The 20,322-nt window shown below is 37.2% G+C and overlaps 1 protein-coding gene across 12 annotated transcripts in view; it reads right to left on the bottom strand.

The window, feature by feature from the left end:
* Nucleotides 1–15,966, bottom strand: part of Lsm6 (LSM6 homolog, U6 small nuclear RNA and mRNA degradation associated) — a 38,471-nt gene extending 22,505 nt beyond the window's left edge. For 8 of the 12 annotated variants that reach the window (XR_015443971.1, XR_015443969.1, XR_015443970.1 and 5 more), the window contains exons 1-3: nucleotides 15,853–15,966; nucleotides 7,340–7,443; nucleotides 3,780–3,893 (exon numbers count right to left, since the gene is read on the bottom strand). Coding sequence is in view for 8 of the 12 variants with exons in the window: in XM_087193349.1 (XP_087049475.1) it covers nucleotides 3,780–3,893; nucleotides 7,340–7,433 (208 nt within the window). In the remaining 4 variants the exon portion in view is untranslated. Of the gene's footprint in view, nucleotides 1–1,733; nucleotides 1,951–3,779; nucleotides 3,894–7,339; nucleotides 7,444–14,492; nucleotides 14,525–15,852 lie in introns of those variants that run through there. The other 4 variants (XR_002390578.2, XM_087193350.1, XM_004868921.3 and 1 more) reach the window with 4 other exon arrangements.
* Nucleotides 15,967–20,322: the final 4,356 nt, after the last annotated feature.

Below are 20,322 nucleotides of genomic sequence, written 5' to 3'. Positions count from 1 at the left end.
AATGCAATTGGAAATCATTCACTGACCTCGAGGAGACTACAGTTAAGAAAAAAGTAATTTTAGCATTTACACTTTGTTTCATGGTTCTACTACATGAAGCTACACACTAGGGACAACTTGAGCTGGTCCAAGTGCATAATACAGTTCTTTATTACCATAAAAATGGTAGCATTTCCCAAAATCAATCTTGATTAAAAGTAGTTCCATGGATGAAAACACTACTCTACTGTAGAGCTATTAAAGTGGAGAGATGGCAAGGGGAAATAAAGACATATGCTGTCAGGCAGGTCAGGGAATAAGTTAGCAAAAACAGGAGGCTACAGGGTGGTGGGAGACAATGGCTGATGTGAGTGAATGAAGGGATGCGGGAACCTGGCAGCCTCGCGTACTCTACCAAACAAATGAGAGCATGTGCGCTCCACTTGGAGGAACACCCATTTCTCCTTAAAAGAAGTCATTTATAAAAGAGCAAATTGGTGATCTGTACTTACAGACTGGACCCTTTTCAAGCCCCTGTCAAGAAGTGATACATTATTGAAGCATAGTATAAAACGTTTTATTCTCAGTGTGTACACAGTGAAGCCTTATGAAATGTTGCTATTCACCTTTTTTGTTATTAATTAAAAAACAATTTTCCCAATTACTCTCTGATCTTTAAAATAAAACAAGATAAATGACATATATACCTTTCCAGAAACAGCAACACCCCTTTCCTTCCTCCTGCCCCCACGCCCCTCTATCAGGCAATCGCTTCAAACCACAGCACCGGCTTTTGAAGCAAGGACTCTGCTAGATTGAGGAGGAAGAGCAAGGCCAACACAATGTTCACACCACTGTCTGGTGTCCACTGGGCCACAGCACCCAGATATATTTATTGTTCCTAGACACAGCTTAAAACTATGCAGAATAAAGCAGGGTGGTGAAAAGCTCATTAATTAATTGTGCAAACCCTCTCTGCAGGAGTCATGTAATGTGGAGGAGCTGCCTTGTGCCAAGTGACAAGAAAGGCTAAAGTCACACTTGAATACAGCTGTGATTTTAGAGAAAGGCTTCCCCAAAGTCACTTGCCAGGCGAGGGTTAGAAGCTCCTTCCCAAGCACAGCTGAGAAACCTGAATGAGTTTACAAATATAGGCTCTGCTTTAACAGAAATGACTGCTACAGATGCACAGGAGTGGCTCCTCATCTCCTGTGTGCACAGGGATTAACGCTGACGCCAACACTCCTGAAAGGGAGCAAGAACATTTAAAAAGTCTAACTTCACAGAAGGAGTTGTATGGTGATTGCTCACAGGAAAACTTTCACCTAACCATATGGTTAATCTTCAAAATTTCTCCAACTCAACTGAGAGTCCCACTGCTTTCATGGAACTGCCACTGTGAAGAGCCCCAATTGTATTTTCTATCTAGGTGGCTGGATCAGCAGCTGCCTTTCTGACCTCATGGCCCCTTTTTATGGCTTCCGACTGAAACTGGATGCCTTCGTGCAATATTTTACCCAAGTCTCTGTGTGGTGCATGGATGGGGAGCAGGAGAGGAGAGGATAAAGGGGAACGCTTCTACAATGTTTTAATTACATGTCTGGGTATGCACCATTTTCGTCAGCTGAATAAGTAAAGCAAATGACACTGCCTAAACCTTAAGTTAAACAATCTTGTAAGAAACAGATTTTGGCTTTTTTTATTCTTTTAGCACTTTGTATAGTGACAAAGAAGTAAAAGAAAATGACTGAAACTTAAATGTGAAAAACTTCTTATAATTCAATCCGTAATTTTATACATTTACCTTACTCACATGTAGGTGAAAAATCACCAACTATGAAGGCAAGACATCTTACAACACAAAAGAACTAAAAAATAGAAAACATTTCATAAAAAATATATTCCAGCTATGAAAAGAATTGCTTCCCTGGTGTCTTCACATCCTTCTCTTCTGTGTACTTATGTATAATACTGAAAAGACAAAAACAAATAAATTTTTAATAATTGCTCTTAAGAATCATAGTAGCAAGTTTTAAAAAGCAAATGGATTTTGGCCTGGCAGCTCTGCAAATTTAAAAGGAATTCTCATACTGTGCAATTAATTCTGGGACCGCTATATGACTAATCTTGTCAATCTAGACCTAGGTTTGATGTCATACTACTGTGTCTAAACTTGTCTATGCATCTCAAAGGCTTTACAAATTGTGCCCAGGAATTCAAATGAAATAAAACAAAAGCAAAAGTCCCTAGAACCTAAGAATGCTTTATACTTAAGACACATCATTAAGAATGAATAGCATGTTTTCCTCCATCACCCCACTGTAAACTCTGAACTTGCCGTTTACCTTTTAAATTTTAACAAGACAAACAAAAACTGAGAATTTTTAAAGAGATACCATACCAAAGTCCTTATTCTGAGATCCCTGTCACGAGTCTCAAACTCTGTTGCTGCCCAAAGCTTTACTTTAACTAGTCCTATCATGACCATCAAACTGAACTCAGTAAAACAAGTGGTACATGAGAATAGGATGAAATTAGATGACCAGATCCCAGTTTAAGTTTTCACCAGAGGTAAAACTCCTCTCCCATCCCCAGCCATGCTCGATTCTCATGTTTATTCAAAGGGAACATTAAGAGATGTCTTGGTCAAGAAAGCCAGCACAGATAATCAAATGAGTTGGGATTTTCTTTAAGAGCCAAAGATGTGAACTGGGGAGTCTACAGACAACTGTTACTGATTACTGTATGGAAAAGAATACATCACAATACCAGGAAAGACACTCCAGGAAAATTTCCAAGTCCTAGTGTAAGGTGCATTTGAAAGGAAGACCCTGTCACCTGTCATGTACAGGTGCCATCAGTCTTGAGATAAGGCAAGATGGTAACATTTCTTAGTAAAAGGAGGAAGTCAAATAAGAACAACATGAAAAACACAGGAAGAATGTTGGGAAGGATTTAAAAACAAGCAAAAGGTGGATATAAAGATATGATAGGAAATATGGTACTGACAGTTTATACCAAAAAGATCCAACTGCTAAGGGGCTGAAGATCCCCTTACTCAGAATTAAAGAAATCAATAAAAAATCTGAATTCTTACAGCTTCATGGGGGGGCGGGGGTGGACTAAAAAGTGGGAATTGATAGATAATTCCTAATTTTGATATCTACCCTTTTCTGCCAAAAATTTAAGTATGACTTTATTGACATTTGTTGTGAAATGAGGTGATTTAAAAATAATCACAGTAATCATAGCAATGTATTAATTGTTAAAAAAAGCATTGAACATTTAACAGAAAAAGGACAAACAGTAAAAGTTAAGTACCAAATTATGTCAATTAAAGATAGCAGGGAAGTAATGTCCATTCTTACTCCCGAGTCTCTAGACCCTGAGGGGAGAGAATATGTGTGGGGGTAATAAGATAAATGATATTTAAAAGAACAGGGTTCTAGGTTAGCAAACCAAAGTTCCTCAATTCTTTTTTTTTGGTACTGGGGATCAAACTCAGGAACTTGAGCTTGCGAGGCAGGCGGCGGAACCACTGAGCTAAATCCCTGGCCCCTGTTCCTCAATTCCTCATTAGTAAAGGGAGGGAAAGGGAATTTCTAGTTCCATGGAAAATTCCATTTTCCATCTAAAAAAGAATGATCACACTGAAGATCTGAGATATATACGCGTACAAAACAAAACAACTAAACTAAAACCAAACTTTTAAGTGATCTAGAAAACTCTCTAGTGTTTCTGACTGCAAACAAACACACTTATTTTGAATAGTGTACAACCACAGAGTGAAGAAATATTACCATTGTTTCCTCGGATAAATGCATCCCCATACTTATTCTTCAGTTGTCCATTTACATACTCTTCTGTCTGCTCCAGGGCTATATTCATGTAGCCATCCAGGCAAGCCAGGACCCCTGGAGACAAATTTAGTGAAAACGATATACAGAGTAAATAGGAGTTGAAAATTACAGGGTATATCTTAGAACTGACAATTTATTCATTCACCCTTAGATGCATAACATAAAAATTCACACTGTAAACAAAACCCAATAGACTTATACACAAAATGAGTCTTTAGGCTGGGGATTTAGCTCAGAGGTTTTGCCGCCTACAGCGCAAGCACAAGGACCTGAGTTTGATCCTTGGTACCAAAAAAAAAAAAATGAGTCTTTAGTCTGTGCCAATCTGAGGGCAGGCTAGGAAATGCATAATGTGAAAGCAGGCACGCACTCACTAAAACAGAACAGGCAACAAACTGTCACTTCTCTCTTCGTATGTATGAGCACCACAGCAACTTTCAAAGCCCTCACAAAAGTAACAGAATAGGAATATTCCAACTGAAATCCATTCTCTGGAAGCTAAAGACAGGAGTGGGCAATTATTCATGGACAAATGATCCTCGCTTCCTGTGAAATTTCTTACTTTAGCCACTAAGTGAAATACAGGTTTGGCAGATTTATTTCACTCTTTCACAACATCTACTGCAGCAGATGAATGTACTCCAGGGTTAAGAGGAAGTCTCCACAATCTGTTAAAATAATAGAAGAGGAGACAGCAGGTGCTCCTGAAAGAACATCTCAAAGCTGTGACTCACAGTGAAGAGCAGCTTGAGAATACAAGGCAACATATTGCATTATAACATATCCCATTCTGTTTTGCTTCAGTAGAATATCTTCAAATCAAAACTAATAGAGAAAAATGGCTAAAAACATTCTGGGGAGCTTTCAAGGAAACACTTTTGAGTGAATCACTTTGTGTTACAATGGTATAAATATTGCAAAATCTGACCAGATGATTTTTTTCAAAAGATGAAACTCTATAAGCCTCTAACTCTCAGTTAAAGTGTTATTTTCTGGGGGAAAAAAAAAAAGTAAAAAAACATTCTACATATTCAATTCAATGAACTGATTTGAGTCAATAGTTTCATTTAAAGTCTTAACTTCATTAATATGCTCCTCACTCCCTGCCTCTGCCCCCATTATCCTCTAGACAAAAAAGTTTCTTTTCAAAATTGTGTGTTTGTGTAAGGAGAGCACAAGACATTAACCTAACGAAATTCTGTGAGAAGCAGTAAAATTCCAAAGAACCAGAATGGACCATGAATTACAAAGAATAATTATCTCCTACCAAAAGTCAGCTTAAGATACAATTTTATAGTCTGCTTCCTGCTGTACTATCTTACATTTAAATCACAATCATAAATGAGCAAGAAACTTTAAAACATGATATACAAATATGTATGAAAACAGAATAATCAGAAGGATTATTTCAAAATACAAAGTTCAACTTTTAATCAAAATATCTATTCTCATAGCAAAGGCTTAAAAAACCCCACAAAAAAACCCCACCTGCCCAGGAGGTAAGTTACAATTCCACCCTTCTAGAGAAACACTACTATAAAAAATAGAAAACTAAGCCTTTTTTCCAAAGGTACAGAGAAATTGCTACAGAGGTATTAGTTTCTTAAAAAAATTATTTAACCACAAAATATAAGTGCATTCTTTTATTTAGTAAGGCTCTCTAGATAATGTAAAACATTTTGCTCAACAGTATAGAAACTATGAACACATACAAGAAGAAAAATTATGGTTATAATCCATGTGAAAGGCTGTCAGGCCTCATTAGTGAACAAAGAAAACATAAATAAAATGCAATTGCTTTTTGCCAATTAGATTGGAAACGATAAGCAAAAGCCAACATAAGGGCTGGTTAAGAACACAGAAAATAAATCAATAAATCCAAAACAACGGAGAGCTACTTGGCATACACTGAAATCCTAGTTCTGGGTTTTTATTCTCATGACATACTTGGGCAAGTGCTGAAGATCTATGGCAAAAAAGCAGGGTTGTTTATAACAACAACAATAACAACAACAAAAAGATAAACACCTAAGTATACATAAATAGGAGACTGATTAAAAATAAAATTATAATACAGTCACATCAGGGATTACTATGTAGCCACGGATAGCTATCTTATCACAGAACTAAATGAAGTATTGATTGTAATAAAATATAAAACCAGGCTGCATATGTAGTTGATTCCATTTATATAAAATTAAGGGTATATAGAGAAGTCACAACTGATAAGGAAGATTATCTCTAGATGGTAGAATTTAGACTTTTTTTTCCATATTTCTCCATTATTTGCTCCTAAATTTCTAAAAATAAAAACTAAAAGTAAACTTTCACAAAGAGAAACATTTTTTCCTAAAGAATTCAGACAAAAAATGGTTAGGAGAGTTGGTCTCTTCAATAAAATAGGTACTGAGAAGATACTAAGCACAATGCCACCACTGTCAAATATACCCAAATCTGTACCTTCTCAGGGGTCATCAAAAGCTCACTGGTAAGAAGCAATACACAAGACTTTATACTATCTCAGTATTCAGTACAAATCCCATTTGTTCTAACATAAAAACCAAATTAAATGGGTGATGTTTTTTAATGTCAAAAAACTAAAGCACTAAAGCACTGTAATTTCTTACAAGGTTCGAGTCAAGTCTGAGTTTGAATCCTAGCTCTTCTCTTACTAGGTAGGGCTATCAACAGATCCCAAAGCACTTGTGTGAAGATAAAATGAAAATCAACTTACAGTGACTAACACACAATGGATATACTGTAAGCTCTCAGTAAAATTAAGTCTGCATGTGTGGAAAGAAGAAAAGGATCAAGAGAGTATGATTAATTATTCAGAAAAGAGACCAAGAAAAGGCCACAAAACTTTGCTGATGAATTACTTATAATTATATAGGTATACCTGTGAAATATTTCAAGTAATTTAAGAAACTTAATTTTGGAAGATTAAGGATTTAATCTCTTAATCTCTTAAGAGATCAAGCAACTCTTAAGAAATGGAATTTGATGCCGTTCCTTCCATAAAGTTAAAGTCAGAGCCTCTTAAGCAGTATTCTCTACAACCACAGGAAGGGATCTTTGGATACCCCACCTGTTACATGAGTTGTAAGTTCATACTGTAAACCAACACTGTCTAAATCATTGCTTGCTAATCTTGAACGTATCCGTAAAAACAAATGCTGCTGGCCAACGTGTTCTTCAGTACTCAGTTGTTTATACTAGATGATCGGGAATCTCTGCCTATTATCAGGGAGCTTAAGTATACATAATTGCAGAGACAGGAGACAGAATTCACACAAATAATACTGGAAGTCAGAAGCACAAACTGCTATCAGCATTTCTTTTCCTAGAAGGAATCATCTCAAAGGAAGAAAAAGAGATGGATATGAAAACACTGATCAATTTTTTTTTGTCTACTGAGTACATTTACACATTAATGAAAATCACTAAGTTATATTTACTTATTTAGTTATACCAGTGAGGATAAAACTTGAAAATATTACCTCGATAATCCACTCCTGAATTTAATTTGACCACAACTGGCCTTCCGATGATTTGCTTTAAGAAGTCACTAGGGGTTTGCTTCCGCAGACTCATTTTAAGAATCCTGATCAGAAATATGAAAGAGAGCAATAAATGTAAAGACAAAAGTTAATTATTCGACAAAAAACCTTGAAGCTTTTAATGTTTATAGGAAATCAACTATGAAAGGACTATGTATTAAGGCTCAATTATTACTGCTATTCCACTACTACTCCCGGACAGCTAACATGTCAGTACTTACCAGGAAGCAGACACTAAGCTAAGCACTTCACACGCATTATCTCATTCAGGCCCCTCGGCACAGCCCCACTGGCAGAGCCCTGTTTTCACAGCAGCTACTCCCATCACTTGTCACTACTGTCACACACAGTCAGCACATCCATTACAACCACTACCATCTCCACTGCCTAATGCACACCCACTTTATGTTGAGCACTCTATTAAGATCTTTGTAAACATCATCACATTTAATCTTTCCCGATTTTGCTGGTATAAATAAAGGCACAGAAAGAATAAACAGTTTGCCTCCAAATGTAATGAAACCAAACAGAGGAACATTCGAGTTCAAATCAGTCCTACATATTACAAAGTGTAGACAAACTTAACAACTTTTGTCTAAATTATCTCTGAAAACAGTTACACACTTATTAATTCATTTGAGCCTCACTACCCTATGTAGCAGGTACTGTTTTATCATCATTTTACAAATGAAGAAATAGACACAGAAAGTTAAATATCCTGCCCAAGGTTGCACAGCTAAGCGGACAGTTGGCTATGCTGTTAGTCACAACTTTAAAGTCTTCTCAAAGTTGCTAATGCACCAAAGATTTTGAAGTACTCAATCATGATCATAGCAGATACGTGCTCTAAATGATAGTCTTAAAATTCAATAAAGGAGCTTGAAATAGAGAAATAGATAGCATTATACACCCAAATTAATCAGACTGGACAAAGTTGGCTCTACTCCTTTCAAAACATTTTGTTAGACCAGAGCTGTATCCCTAAAATATTTTGGTAAACAAAGTAAAAAATAGTTACTTTAATTTCAAGCCCTAAAAGAAAATAACTTCCAACCTAGACTGTTGTATCCTACAAAATTATCTTTCAAAATCGATGGGAAAATTGGATACTTCCACGACAAAGAACACCTGAGAAATGTTGAACACCAAACCAGTACTCCCAGCAATTCTAAACAATATCCTAGAAAAAAACAATGAAGGCCCATGAGGCCCAACAGAGGGAAGCCACCAGGCAAGCATGAAGTCATTAATGGTGGATTTTGTAAAATTCATCAACATTTATATGGAAGTCATTTAATTAGTATTTGTAAAGTATCTATAAAGAAGACTTTTGCAACTGTTTACTGTGATTATGCAAGGGATATCTTCTCTAAGGGGGGCGGGGAGAGAAAGAGAGAGAGGGAGAGAGATGGAAATTTTTCTTTTAAGAGAATAATGAATAATGGAAGGAAGGGAAAAGAGAGATCAAAGAAAGGAAATGTTATCTATTAAGATCTATTGTGCAACAGGAGTGTAGCTAACTACATCCCTTTCACTAGAGCTTCCCCAAATATTGGAGCAAGTAGATGTTATTTATTATACTTATTCTCTATGTGAAGAAGTCAGGATCAGGCTGAAGAACTGATTTTCCCAAGGTTATATTGCTAGAAATTGTTACGGTAGGTATTCAAACTTAGGTGACATGTTTTTGATTCAACAAAATAATTTTAACATTTTGAGCTTCCTAGTGATCTCTCAAAGTACTGAGTTTACCATCATGGAAAGCATGTAAGCAGATGTTGGTTGATGTTAGCTGACCATATATCAGCGATGTCATGGAAAGTGTTCTAGAACCAGTAGATGAATGCAATGGTTCTCTCCCCAAGCTTCTTCAGAGGATAAGATATTTTGATGAATTGAAACAGAATGTACCACTTTTAAACTGTTGCTAACATCATAAGTAAATATTATGCCACAGAATGATACTCAACTATTTCATACTTAAGGAAAGCCTAATTCCGCGTGACCATTACCTCTAATTTCAAAACTAGAGAATCTGAGCCATATTCTAATGATCAAAATCTGTATTATGTAAGTTAATTTTAGTTTTTAAATACTATTTGTAAAATACGGTGCTAGATTTTACTGTTTATTATGTTAAGAACATAACTGATTGGCTGATGACACAAAACCTCTTGATAAAATTTAGTTAACTTATGCTAGCCTAACAATTACTATAATTCACATTTTTATATAACTGTGCTGTTATTAAGGGATTCCTTAGAATTAATGTCTGAAAAAAACTACGTCACTTAGTGAAGTGTTATATAAAATAATAAAAAGAAAACTCTTGATTTAGATTTAAAAAAAGGTTGCTTTAGCAAAAACAGAGTAAAGAGTACAGAAATTAGTTTTGCTGTTTCAAATTCAGCATCACTAATATTTAGTAGTTATACATTACTAAGACTTAAAAAATTAGTACAGATACAATATTTTAAAGACTCCAAAAACCCAAGTTGGTTTCTTGTTTGTTTTTAATCAAAATATTCATTAAACATTCTCCCATAAATATCACTGCTTATTTCACCCCAAGTGTTTCTACTCAATGATCTGAACTCAGGTTTAGGATTGTTGTTTGAAGATGTTCTCAATCAAAGTCAATTTGTGTAGGTTCAATAGTTCAAGTAACCTGAAACACCTAAGCTACTTGTACACACTATGCAACAAAATTCAAAAACATGTCATACACTGAACCTTTGACCTTAGGAATTTAGAGTCTAGAAGAATTATTTAAATTCTTGTTAAAGGGGCATGAGTAATTAAAGTGATCATAATTTAAGTAATTTTTTTAACCAGGAAAAGTCAGTATCTGAGTTAAAAAAAATACAAATTTCAGGAACTATCATTTGGACAGCCTCCCCCACCCCCAGCCCCAGGCCTGAAAGATTTTTTAAAAATATGGTCAACTGACTATATTCTAGCAAATTTTAATCTAGCTTTCCCACTGAATTCCCAGCATATTTTTTTTTTAGCTCCATAATCTTAATAACTAAAATCACAACTACTACTCATTCAAGACTCACACCACACAGAAATTTTATTTATGCTTTTCTGAGTGCAAAGAGAAATATTATTAAGTAAACACTGTAACAGATTCAGTGCCTTTAATGAGTTTAATGAAAACAACACATTTTCCCATTCATCTCTAACCTACCTTATTTGTATCTTGCACGTGCTGTTTTGTAGCCGAACACTTCTAGAAAGACTACTAATGCTGAAGGCCTGATAAAAACTCACTCATCTCATGACTCAGGATCATTTCTGTCATAGATGCCAAATCCCATTATGCCAGTTTCTTCAGTTCAAAACTGGTAAGACCAGCTGCCTAGTTAGCATTAAAAAAAACTACTAAAATGTACTGTGATGTGCAAACTTAGTTCACAGGAATTAACTGTAGGGATTAACTACTTTAACTATCAGTAATTTACCTACTCCTAGAGTATTTACAGTTTAGGATAAAAATTTGAAAATAAAGACAGAAGTTAAAGATGGGGAAGAAAACTCCACAAACTTAGACTATCACTTGACAGTATGCGTTATTTTAAAGATGTTATTAAATTTCCACACTTTTAAAAAATGCAGATGTGTTCATTACGTGTTCATTTAAACCTGCCAAAAACAACACCCTCATTAAGCCTCTTTATTCCAATTAACATTAGCCTCTTCCTGAAGGCAATCAACGCTTCAGACTTTCAAGGTACACCGACTAAGTGTGAGACACAGTTAAGGCCTGGCCTTGGGCCCTTATGAGTTTACACTCTGGAGGGGATAAATGCCATGGAAATGGAGAATTTTACAAAGGCTGTATGTGACAGGAGAGAAAATCTTTTAGCCCAGTCAAAGAAGATCAAAGGCAGCCTTCTGCAGAAGGTGACACAGAGCTGAGTTTGAAGGAAAAGGAGTCCACCAGGTGAAAAGGCAGAAGTCTCAGCAACAACACTGAACAGAGTATTTGGGTATGAGGGTAAAACCTATGAAGGTAAACAGAAAGGTACAGAAGGGAGCAGTCCACACTCACAGGGCCACAGGCTTGAGACACTGGTCATTTCCCCAAACGAGTCATCTGGTCACTTGGAGATTCGATTTAGGGGTTCCTGGGTAGGACCCAGGACTCTGCACATTTGTAGGAGATTCTTATGAACTGGCAACTTTGGGAAATACTATCATTTGAGAATGAGAGGGTTTTAAGCAGGAACTTGCTTGGGGTTCACTTTCTGCTTCCGGCAGCAGACTGGAGACAGTCCACCCACTCAACTCTGGCATCACCTAGTTTGACATTTGGCTGCCTTTGATACAATCTGTCACCATCCATTCTTTTTATATTCTTTTCTTTTTAAAAGGCATGTCTGTCTCCCCAAAAGACTAAGTCATATGAGAGGAAAACTGGTCACCAGTTCCCCATTTGCCCTGCAGAATATCTACATTCTGCTAAATCTCTTGAAAAAAATTTTAAACTTATTTGCAAAGACTATGGTTGCCTCAAGTGCATTTTATCCATCACTTCAGGAGAGCCGTATCTTTTACATTAGTCTTCATTAGGCTTTCTCGGTACTCCCTGATACTTAATGACTTGCCTATAAATCCATTTTGTGTGAGTAAATTGGTCTTGACACCACAATTTTTCCCATCACTTGGCTTAAGAAATTTTAAGTTTTCCTTTTTTAAATTGGATAAGGCAGAAGGAGCAGTTCTGACAATTTCTGAAGCAAGAGATAAAGACTCTTGAACCACAAATAATGTTAGAGGAAAAAGACCTCCCTTCTGCAGGGTCACCTTGGTAAGACTTCTCCCTTCAAAATTACAGCCAAAGGCCCCCTCTCTGACTCCTGTCCCTCCCCGACTGCTACTCAGGCTTATTTTAAATGACCTATTTTCATAAATGGATATTAAGTCAAAGGTAGTATATTTTCTATCAGAAGCCACAAAGAGGTCTAGTATGAGAACAGCTGGAGACTTTTTTTTTTTAATTGGGGGATAAAAAATTTTGTTCATTCGATATGCTAGGCCACAATGGATTCATAAGCTGTTCACAGAGACACCTGCAAGGTGGAAAGTGGAACCTAGGCTTGACCCCAAAGCCCAAGCCCTTTGAAAGGTACCCACACTTGCCTTTTTGGATTTGTCAAGATTGCCCTGAGAAGTCTGGGGAATGGCCATGAGGACAATGAGAGTCCTTGTTGCAGTCACAGAACTGCAGGAAAAATACCTAATGACAAAGTATGGTGCATTAGCCTGCAAAATTTAACGGCCAAACAGAAAGAAATATATCTGATGTGATTTTGAGCTGTGCTATTAAGATATGAAAATCCTTATTTCTAGGCAATGTTTACTTGTAAATGTTTACCCATCATTTGTATTAACAGTTGAGGGTGAAATAAAATTTGAAAAGCAAAAATTTACAAGGAGACATAACAGTACAACTCAAGCAAATCCAGCACTGGACTAGTTAATCAGTGTCTGAAAGGGGCATCACACAGTGAAAACAGCTTTCTAAACAGCTCCATTCTGAGACAGTGGCGTGCTTTTGAACGCTTCATACCTATTTTTCCTTCTCTCCTCCCAAGGGCCAAGTGAGTCCCTTCATAGCATCTCTTTCCATTCTCAGTCACGGCCCCTCTCAGGCTATTTTGTCATTTTCCTGTTTGCCAATCAGGCTCCCAGTATGGGCTCTAAACCACCCCAGGACAAGGAATGTCTTACTCATTTGGATATTACCCATACCTAAGCAGACTGTCCAGATCCGTGGAAAAGCCACTCAAGACAAGTGCCAAGAGAAATCTGTCCAATCCCCTCCCTGCCTGGCCAAACTTTGGGCACAGGTACCAGTATAGGGTAATGCACGTACTTCAACAGCTACCGACCTTGTATCATCTCTATTACTGACCACCAAATAACAGAAGGAGAAGGAAAAACAGAAACACTTCTGGGTCGTTCAAAAAAAACGAGGCACCTGAGTCTACAGAGATGTTTGTTACAGTGCAGATTCCTACAGTCCATTCGGGCAAGAAGCACTGCAGTTTGCATTTTATAAAGTTTCCCAGAGCATTCCAATAAGCCACTAATTCTCAAGTAGAGGTAATTTTTATTGCCCATGCTCAGGAGCATTTGGAAATGTCTAGACATTCTCGACTGTCATGACTGAGGAGGGTGGTGCTACTGCTATCTAGTGGACAGAGGCCAGGGATGTTGCTAAACATTCTACAATCCTACAGGACAGCCCTCCACAACAAAGGATTATCTGGCCCAAAAATGTCAATTAAGGTTGAGAAATGTTCTTTTAAGCACTAATAAAAACGAAAAAAGAAAAATATTCTTTGGTCTTAAAGCAAAAGAAGTTTTAAAGAAATCTTCAAAGTATAACAAATGAGAACCAATAGCTGCGTTCTAACCCGATGATGGGATATAAATTAGTCAGCTCTCCATTATTGATGGGCTTTTTATGGATTCAGCCAAATGGAGACCAAAAATACTCAAAAAAATCTTCAGCAGATCTATCACAGTTGTTATCTGTACTGAACATGTACAGACGTTTTGGTATTATTCCCTGAACACAGTATTAGAGATGATTTAAATTATATGGGAGGATGCACATATATGCAATTATGCCATTTACTTAAGGAACTCGAGAATCCATAGATTTTAGTATCTCCAGGGCATTCTCACACCAATTCCCCTCAGATACTGAGGGACGACTATATAACTTATTAGGAATATTTTATTCTAACATACAGAAATTCTGAAAACTACTCTCAAAATCTTGATGAGGTTGCCATTCTAACAAAGGGATTTCTACTGACATGAAAGTGGTCAGTTTCTCATTTTTCACTGTTTGTTGCAGTTCTCTCAGATGATTAAAATCTATTAGTACAATTCTAAAAGGAGAGAATAATTCAGGTGATATAAATATCTTTCAGGAACTCTGGTATCTAGTATGCCACTGTTCAGTGAGAGAACACCTATGCAGCAGATACGGTACTCTCACTTGGGAGGCAGGAAGCCTGAGTTCTAATCCCAGCTCAGCTACTTAATTGGTTGTGTGACTTGAGTAACTCACCATTTCCTCTCTCATGGCCTCATGGTCATCATCTGCAAAATAAGGGAGTTATGCTAGATAACCACTGAAGTCTCTTTCTGCTCTAACGTTCAGTCAGCCTATGCAAACTTCAGTGACACACACACTAGAACCCCTCTTAAAACTGTGCACAAAAGGTAAGCAAGCAAGCAAGCAGAATTGCCATACATCACTATCAATAATAATGATGATGATAATTCCAAAGAGAGGCACTGCTTTTACTAGTTTTACGTGTTAAAAGTGTATTAGGAGCTCCCAAGTTTCTGGTGAAACAGGCACAAACCTGTATGAATGTAAACTACTAAAACTTTTTGTAAAAAACCATCTGACAATGTGCCGGCAGATCTTAAGGCCTTATTAGATCAGAGTATCTAACAATTACACTTCTAAGAATCTAGTTCAAAGAAGTAATCTGAAGTATAGATTTATCAAAGTATTATTTCGTATGCTAAAATAAGGCAAGAACTCAAAACAACCTAAATGTCTTACAGGTGGGATCTACACAATGATGAAAAGACTGTCAACCAAAAGAAACACAATTAGAAATATTTAGGAAGAGATGTTAAATGGACACGGGAAGCTTAATAAAACAAGTACTTTGCCAAAGTAGAAGCTAGCACATACATCGGAAAAAGATTATAGGTGGAAGGGTTCAGCAACATATTCTTCACCAGTGTTTTGCATTTTCAATTCTTCTGCAACAATCATATACCAATTATGAAGGAGGCTGGGGTTGAGAGAACACATTAAATCTCTATCAACGTTATCTGCAACATCTTAATCTTAGACACCACACACACCCTCCCGCTATGCACACGCGCGCGCGCGCGCGCACACACACACACACACACACACACTCCAAAAACCTTCCGCGATAACAACTACACGATCTGACAACTCGGTAAGAAAAGCTAGCTCTTTATTCCTTGGGTTAGGCTCAACCACCGCTATGGAGCGGAGGCCCAACCATTTCCTGCAGCCCTGGAAAGCAGATGAAGCCTGCGCGGGGGTTCGGGTCTGTTTTCCCGCCAAAGCCCCGGGTTAGCATTGGGGTTCCCTGGGGGAACTTCCACCACCACCAGGAACAGTCCAGGAAGCCAACTCCGAGGAGAGAGGCCGGGACGGTGCCGCTCCTCGCAGCGCGGTCAAAGCGCCTTCCACCGTCACAGGCGTCCCGGCCCTTCCCGGAGCCCAGGCCCGCGCTCCCTTCCCGGGCTCTAGCCCGCGCACGCTGGGCCTTTTCCTGGGCCGGCCCGCTGGGCTGCCGCCCGTCGCGACGGAACACTGGGGAGCACACCTGAGGCATGGCGCGACCCCGCCCTTGTCCCGAGCGTCAGCTCACCTTGAGGCCGGGAAGCAGAAGCCCGACTCCAAGAGCCCCACGAGCCCGGCCTCGCAAACGGTCGCGGCGAAAACCGAAACCGCCCAGGCAGCGGATTCTTTCTGGCTCAGCCAATCAGTGCATTCCTTGGCTACGGTAGCCCGCGGGGTCCGGAAATGTCGAACAACTGCGGCACGCACAAATCCAAAACAAAATTTAGAAGAAAATTGCTAGTGATCTTTTGGGTAAGATTTCTTTACAGAAGTGTAAGGAAGAACTTGAAGTCACAGGAAACTGAAATATACTATTAAAATAATGGACAGTGAGTATACAGAAATAATTTACAGAAAATAAAACAGCCTCAAATTTTAAAATCCACCTTTGGATATTAATTAAATGTGTGAATACTAAGTCACTATTAACAAGATAGTGATCCAATTAATACCATCAAATAACCCCGAATTATAATGGCATAAATTGTGATTCAGTACAAACTCATTCAAATTGGAAGTGATACGCAGATATTATTTAATTGCTGTTATGAGGACTTGGTTTGGAAGTTTGTGTGAATTCTCAATATTTTTGGAGAGGAACAAGAAAATGGTTCTCTGCTCACGAATCCTTATCAGCTTCAAATTTATACTTTAGTTTAACGCTATAAACTCAGTGATACTGTGATATCTGCAAACCATAGATCCTATGTTATGAGATCTAAGATACAGAAGTTCTTTTTAAGACAAAAATGTGATTTTCCTTTCTTGTACGTGCCTCTTAGCTAAAGGCAAAAGAAATGAACCTCTTATTGACGTCGTGGAGAGAGTAAATGGGTATGGTTTGGTAAAAAGAGACTTTCTTCTATCCTATAAAAACTCAGTTTGGGTAAAGACCAAACAGTTATAGATTTATTGAGAAGGCTGCATTTGAAATTTCACAGTATAAAATGTTAGAAAAATAAAAACTTTAAGTGTTATTTGAATCAAAGAAGTAGCTGCAAAAAACAACCATAGGATACAAAGGCCTGTCCCTAAAGTTCTTCTTCACAAAAGACATGAAATGGTATCACATTCTTCACTGATTTTAATCATTCAAAAAAGGAGAGGTTTTTTTGACTCATAGCTGCTTTCACTTTGCCACAGAGCCATGAGGGAGCCATTAAGCCTAGTGTGGTAAGCAGGGAGTGATGAGCTTTCAGGGCCTGGGTCATTTGCAGAGCAGCTGCCACCTTTTCCAAGGGACATAGTTGTATAAGAGCCTAGCTAGACACATGGCTTGGGCCAACAAGCTTGTAACAAATGTGGTTTCAGAACAAAACAAAACAAAGCAAAAAAGAAAAAAAAAAGTGGTTGTTCCCAGAAACCCCTCAGCAATTTACAATTAGCTTTTACTAACTCACGAGGCAACTTTCCATATTTCACATGTGTTTCTTCCCAGCATTTTTTATTATATTACAAAGAAAGTGTTTGCAAAACTTTTTCTAAATACTAGTTCAAGAACTGGACTTCAAAACCCTGAACATAAACCTTACTTTATTAAGGAAGCTTGAAGTCATAAAAATAATCTGGCAAGGTTTGGTTTAGCTTGCATAATTTAGTTGTTACAATTGACAAACCTACACTGACACTTCATTATTATCTCCAAAGTCCATAGGTTTATGTTAGGACCCACTCTTGGTGTTTTGGATTCTGTGGATTTTGAGAAATGTGTAATGACAGGTATCCACTATTACAATATCACACAGAACAGTTTCACTGCCCTAAAAATCCTCTATGCTCCACCTCTTCCTCCCCCAACCCGTAGTAAGCACTGATGTTTTTATTGTCTCCATGGCTTTTCCACTTCCACAATGTCATATAGTTGGTAGTACACACACTACATTATCCCACTGGGTAGCCTTTTCTGACTAGCTTCTTTCACTTAGTAAAATGAGTTTAAGAATCTTCCATATCTTTTTATGGCTTGATAATTCATTTCTTTGAAGTGTTGAATAATACTCCATATGGATATACACCCATTTATTGGCTTATTCACTTACTGAAGGACATCTTGGTTGCTTCCAAGTGAGTAAAGTGACTGTAACATCCATATGCAGGTTTTTGTGCAGAATTATGTTTTGAACTCATTTGGGCCAATATTAAGGACTGTGGTTCCTGGATCGTATCATATGGTAAGAGAATGTATAGGTTTGTAAGAAACTGCTGAATGGTCTTCCAGTATGGCTGTCTCATTTTGCATTCTCACTAACAGTGATGAAAGTTCCTCTTGTTCCACATCCTCACCAGCAAATGACATTCCCAGTGCTTTAGTTTTACCATTCTAATAGGTGTGTAGTGGTGTCTCGTTGTTGCTTTGATTTGCAATTCCTTGATGACATATGATGTAAAATATTGTTTTATATGCTTATTACAAATCTGTATTTTTCTTTGCTGAGGTATCTGTTCAGGTCTTTGGCCCATTTTTGAATCAGGTTGTTCTTTTTTTACTGTTGAGTTTATAGATTTGGGTAAAGACAAATGCTATTCCAATATGTTCATACCAATATGAACTCTTATCATTTCATTGTTCTACATATGGCTCTTTTTACCTGTATTTTTGAATAGCTTTGTCCTTAAGTGTTACATGTTCATAGGAGAAGGTATCATTTCTGGCCTATTTTTTAAAAAGCCAACAATCCCATGAACATTTTGATGATGATGATGATGACGACGATGATAATGATAAACATAAACACTGAATCGGATTGGCAAACACTCTCCAAAGCAGAGTCTAATACCTAACATTGGTGTTAAGCTTCTAGAACACTGACTGGTTTTGCTTGAGCAATGTATTAACTGGAATGAAATGCTGGCCTGGATCTAGACTGTTCCTAGGCCTTCAGATAATAAAGTCATGCTGCTCTAGTTTGGGGTATTTGGCACCATTGTTATCTACCATTCATCTGAGATGCGAAAATTATTTGTTAAAGAAAATGGGAAGAAAGACACTTCATAGCTGTTGAGCATCTTCTGAGAAGACATTTTGGAAAGGTTTTCCAATATGGCTGCACCATTTTGCATTCCATTATTGACTGGTAGGCAGATTTCTCAGGAAAGGCAGTATGTCTTTTGTCTTTACTCAAAGCAAGTCTATATTCTACCTCATGGGTACTTGGTTTCAGATATAATATTTGAGATGTTTAAATGCTCAGATATCATCAGCCATCATTTTAGAACAACTTGAATTCCAAAAGAGACAGCCTCACAGCCTGAACCCCCGTGAGTAAAAACTCCCCAGTACTGCAATGCTTTATGCTCCACCATGAACTCCAGGAACTTCTCTCAGCTGTAAAATTCAGTGAAATCGGCGTGAAGCTGCCCTTGTATTTTAATCAAGATGAACTTGAAAGGTGAACGTTATAAGTGGGAGAAATTATTTATAATTTGGTAATAAAAGTTTATGTCTAACACTCCAGATTTCATACATCTGCTATGTGCTGGCCCTGAGATATAAAACAATTGAAGTTGCCTGTATGTTTGGCCTTGTATGAAAGGTCATAAATTAGAATGATAGCGTTCGTCCTCTTTCCTAGCTCACAAAATTTCCATATTAACATCTTCACCTCAAACATAAATGGTTACCCAGCTACAAAGAAAAGAGTTGTATTGGCCTTTATGAATTATAGTTTATGTTGGAAATCTGTGGTACATAAGGTGGCTGTTCAGCTCACAGTGGAGTGTACCTATTTCAGTGAAGCTAATCCCACCACAGAGAAGTTAATTAAAACTGTATGGCCAAGTTAAATAAATAAAATACAGTATATATAAAATTTTAGATATATTTTAGATATCAGCAAATAGTTTTCAAGGTATATGATTCCTTTAACTCTTATAAATGCATTTTTATGTCTTCAAGGGATTTTTTTTCCTCTGCTAGAATATTTCTATCAAGTTTACTTGAAATAAACTTGTTGTCAATTTTTAAAATGTCTCTTTTCAATGTGGTTTCAACTGATAATGTGAAAACTGTTTTTTTTTACTACAGAAAAAACAACACAACTCATATTATTAAGACATATAATAATGAAATTCATTCCAAAAAATTGATGAATTGGACTAGTACTTTATGTTTAGACTTTTTTAAAAACCATATTTATAGCAAAAAACAGATGTCCTTAATTTTCTAGTATGAAATATCAAATCCATATGCTTTTTGGGTGTAGGTTTCTTTCACCAGCCCATTGGTATTGGTAAAAATATAGCATAATATAAACTAGCAGGGTCAAGATTAAGAATAACTTTTGAATTTCAAGGCTTTATCCAGGAGGAATGCAAAAGTTTAAGAGCAAATGCTAGCTCTCAGTAACTTTTAGCATTCAAATCTGTTTTCCTCAATTCTGGACTAGTAAACATAATGTGAAAATTGAGTAATGTAGTAATTTGAAAATTGCTAAAATGGAAGCATATCTTAGTCCATTGATGCTGCTATAACAAAATACCTTAATATAACTGATTTAGT

This window comes from Heterocephalus glaber, unplaced genomic scaffold (assembly GCF_053883595.1).
Source record: "Heterocephalus glaber isolate CG9 unplaced genomic scaffold, H.glaber_assembly_v1.0 deba00001587, whole genome shotgun sequence".
NCBI classification, from domain to species: Eukaryota; Metazoa; Chordata; class Mammalia; order Rodentia; family Bathyergidae; genus Heterocephalus; species Heterocephalus glaber.
The sequence above is the reverse complement of the archived record's forward strand: the minus strand, read 5'-3'. Positions and strand labels throughout refer to the sequence as shown.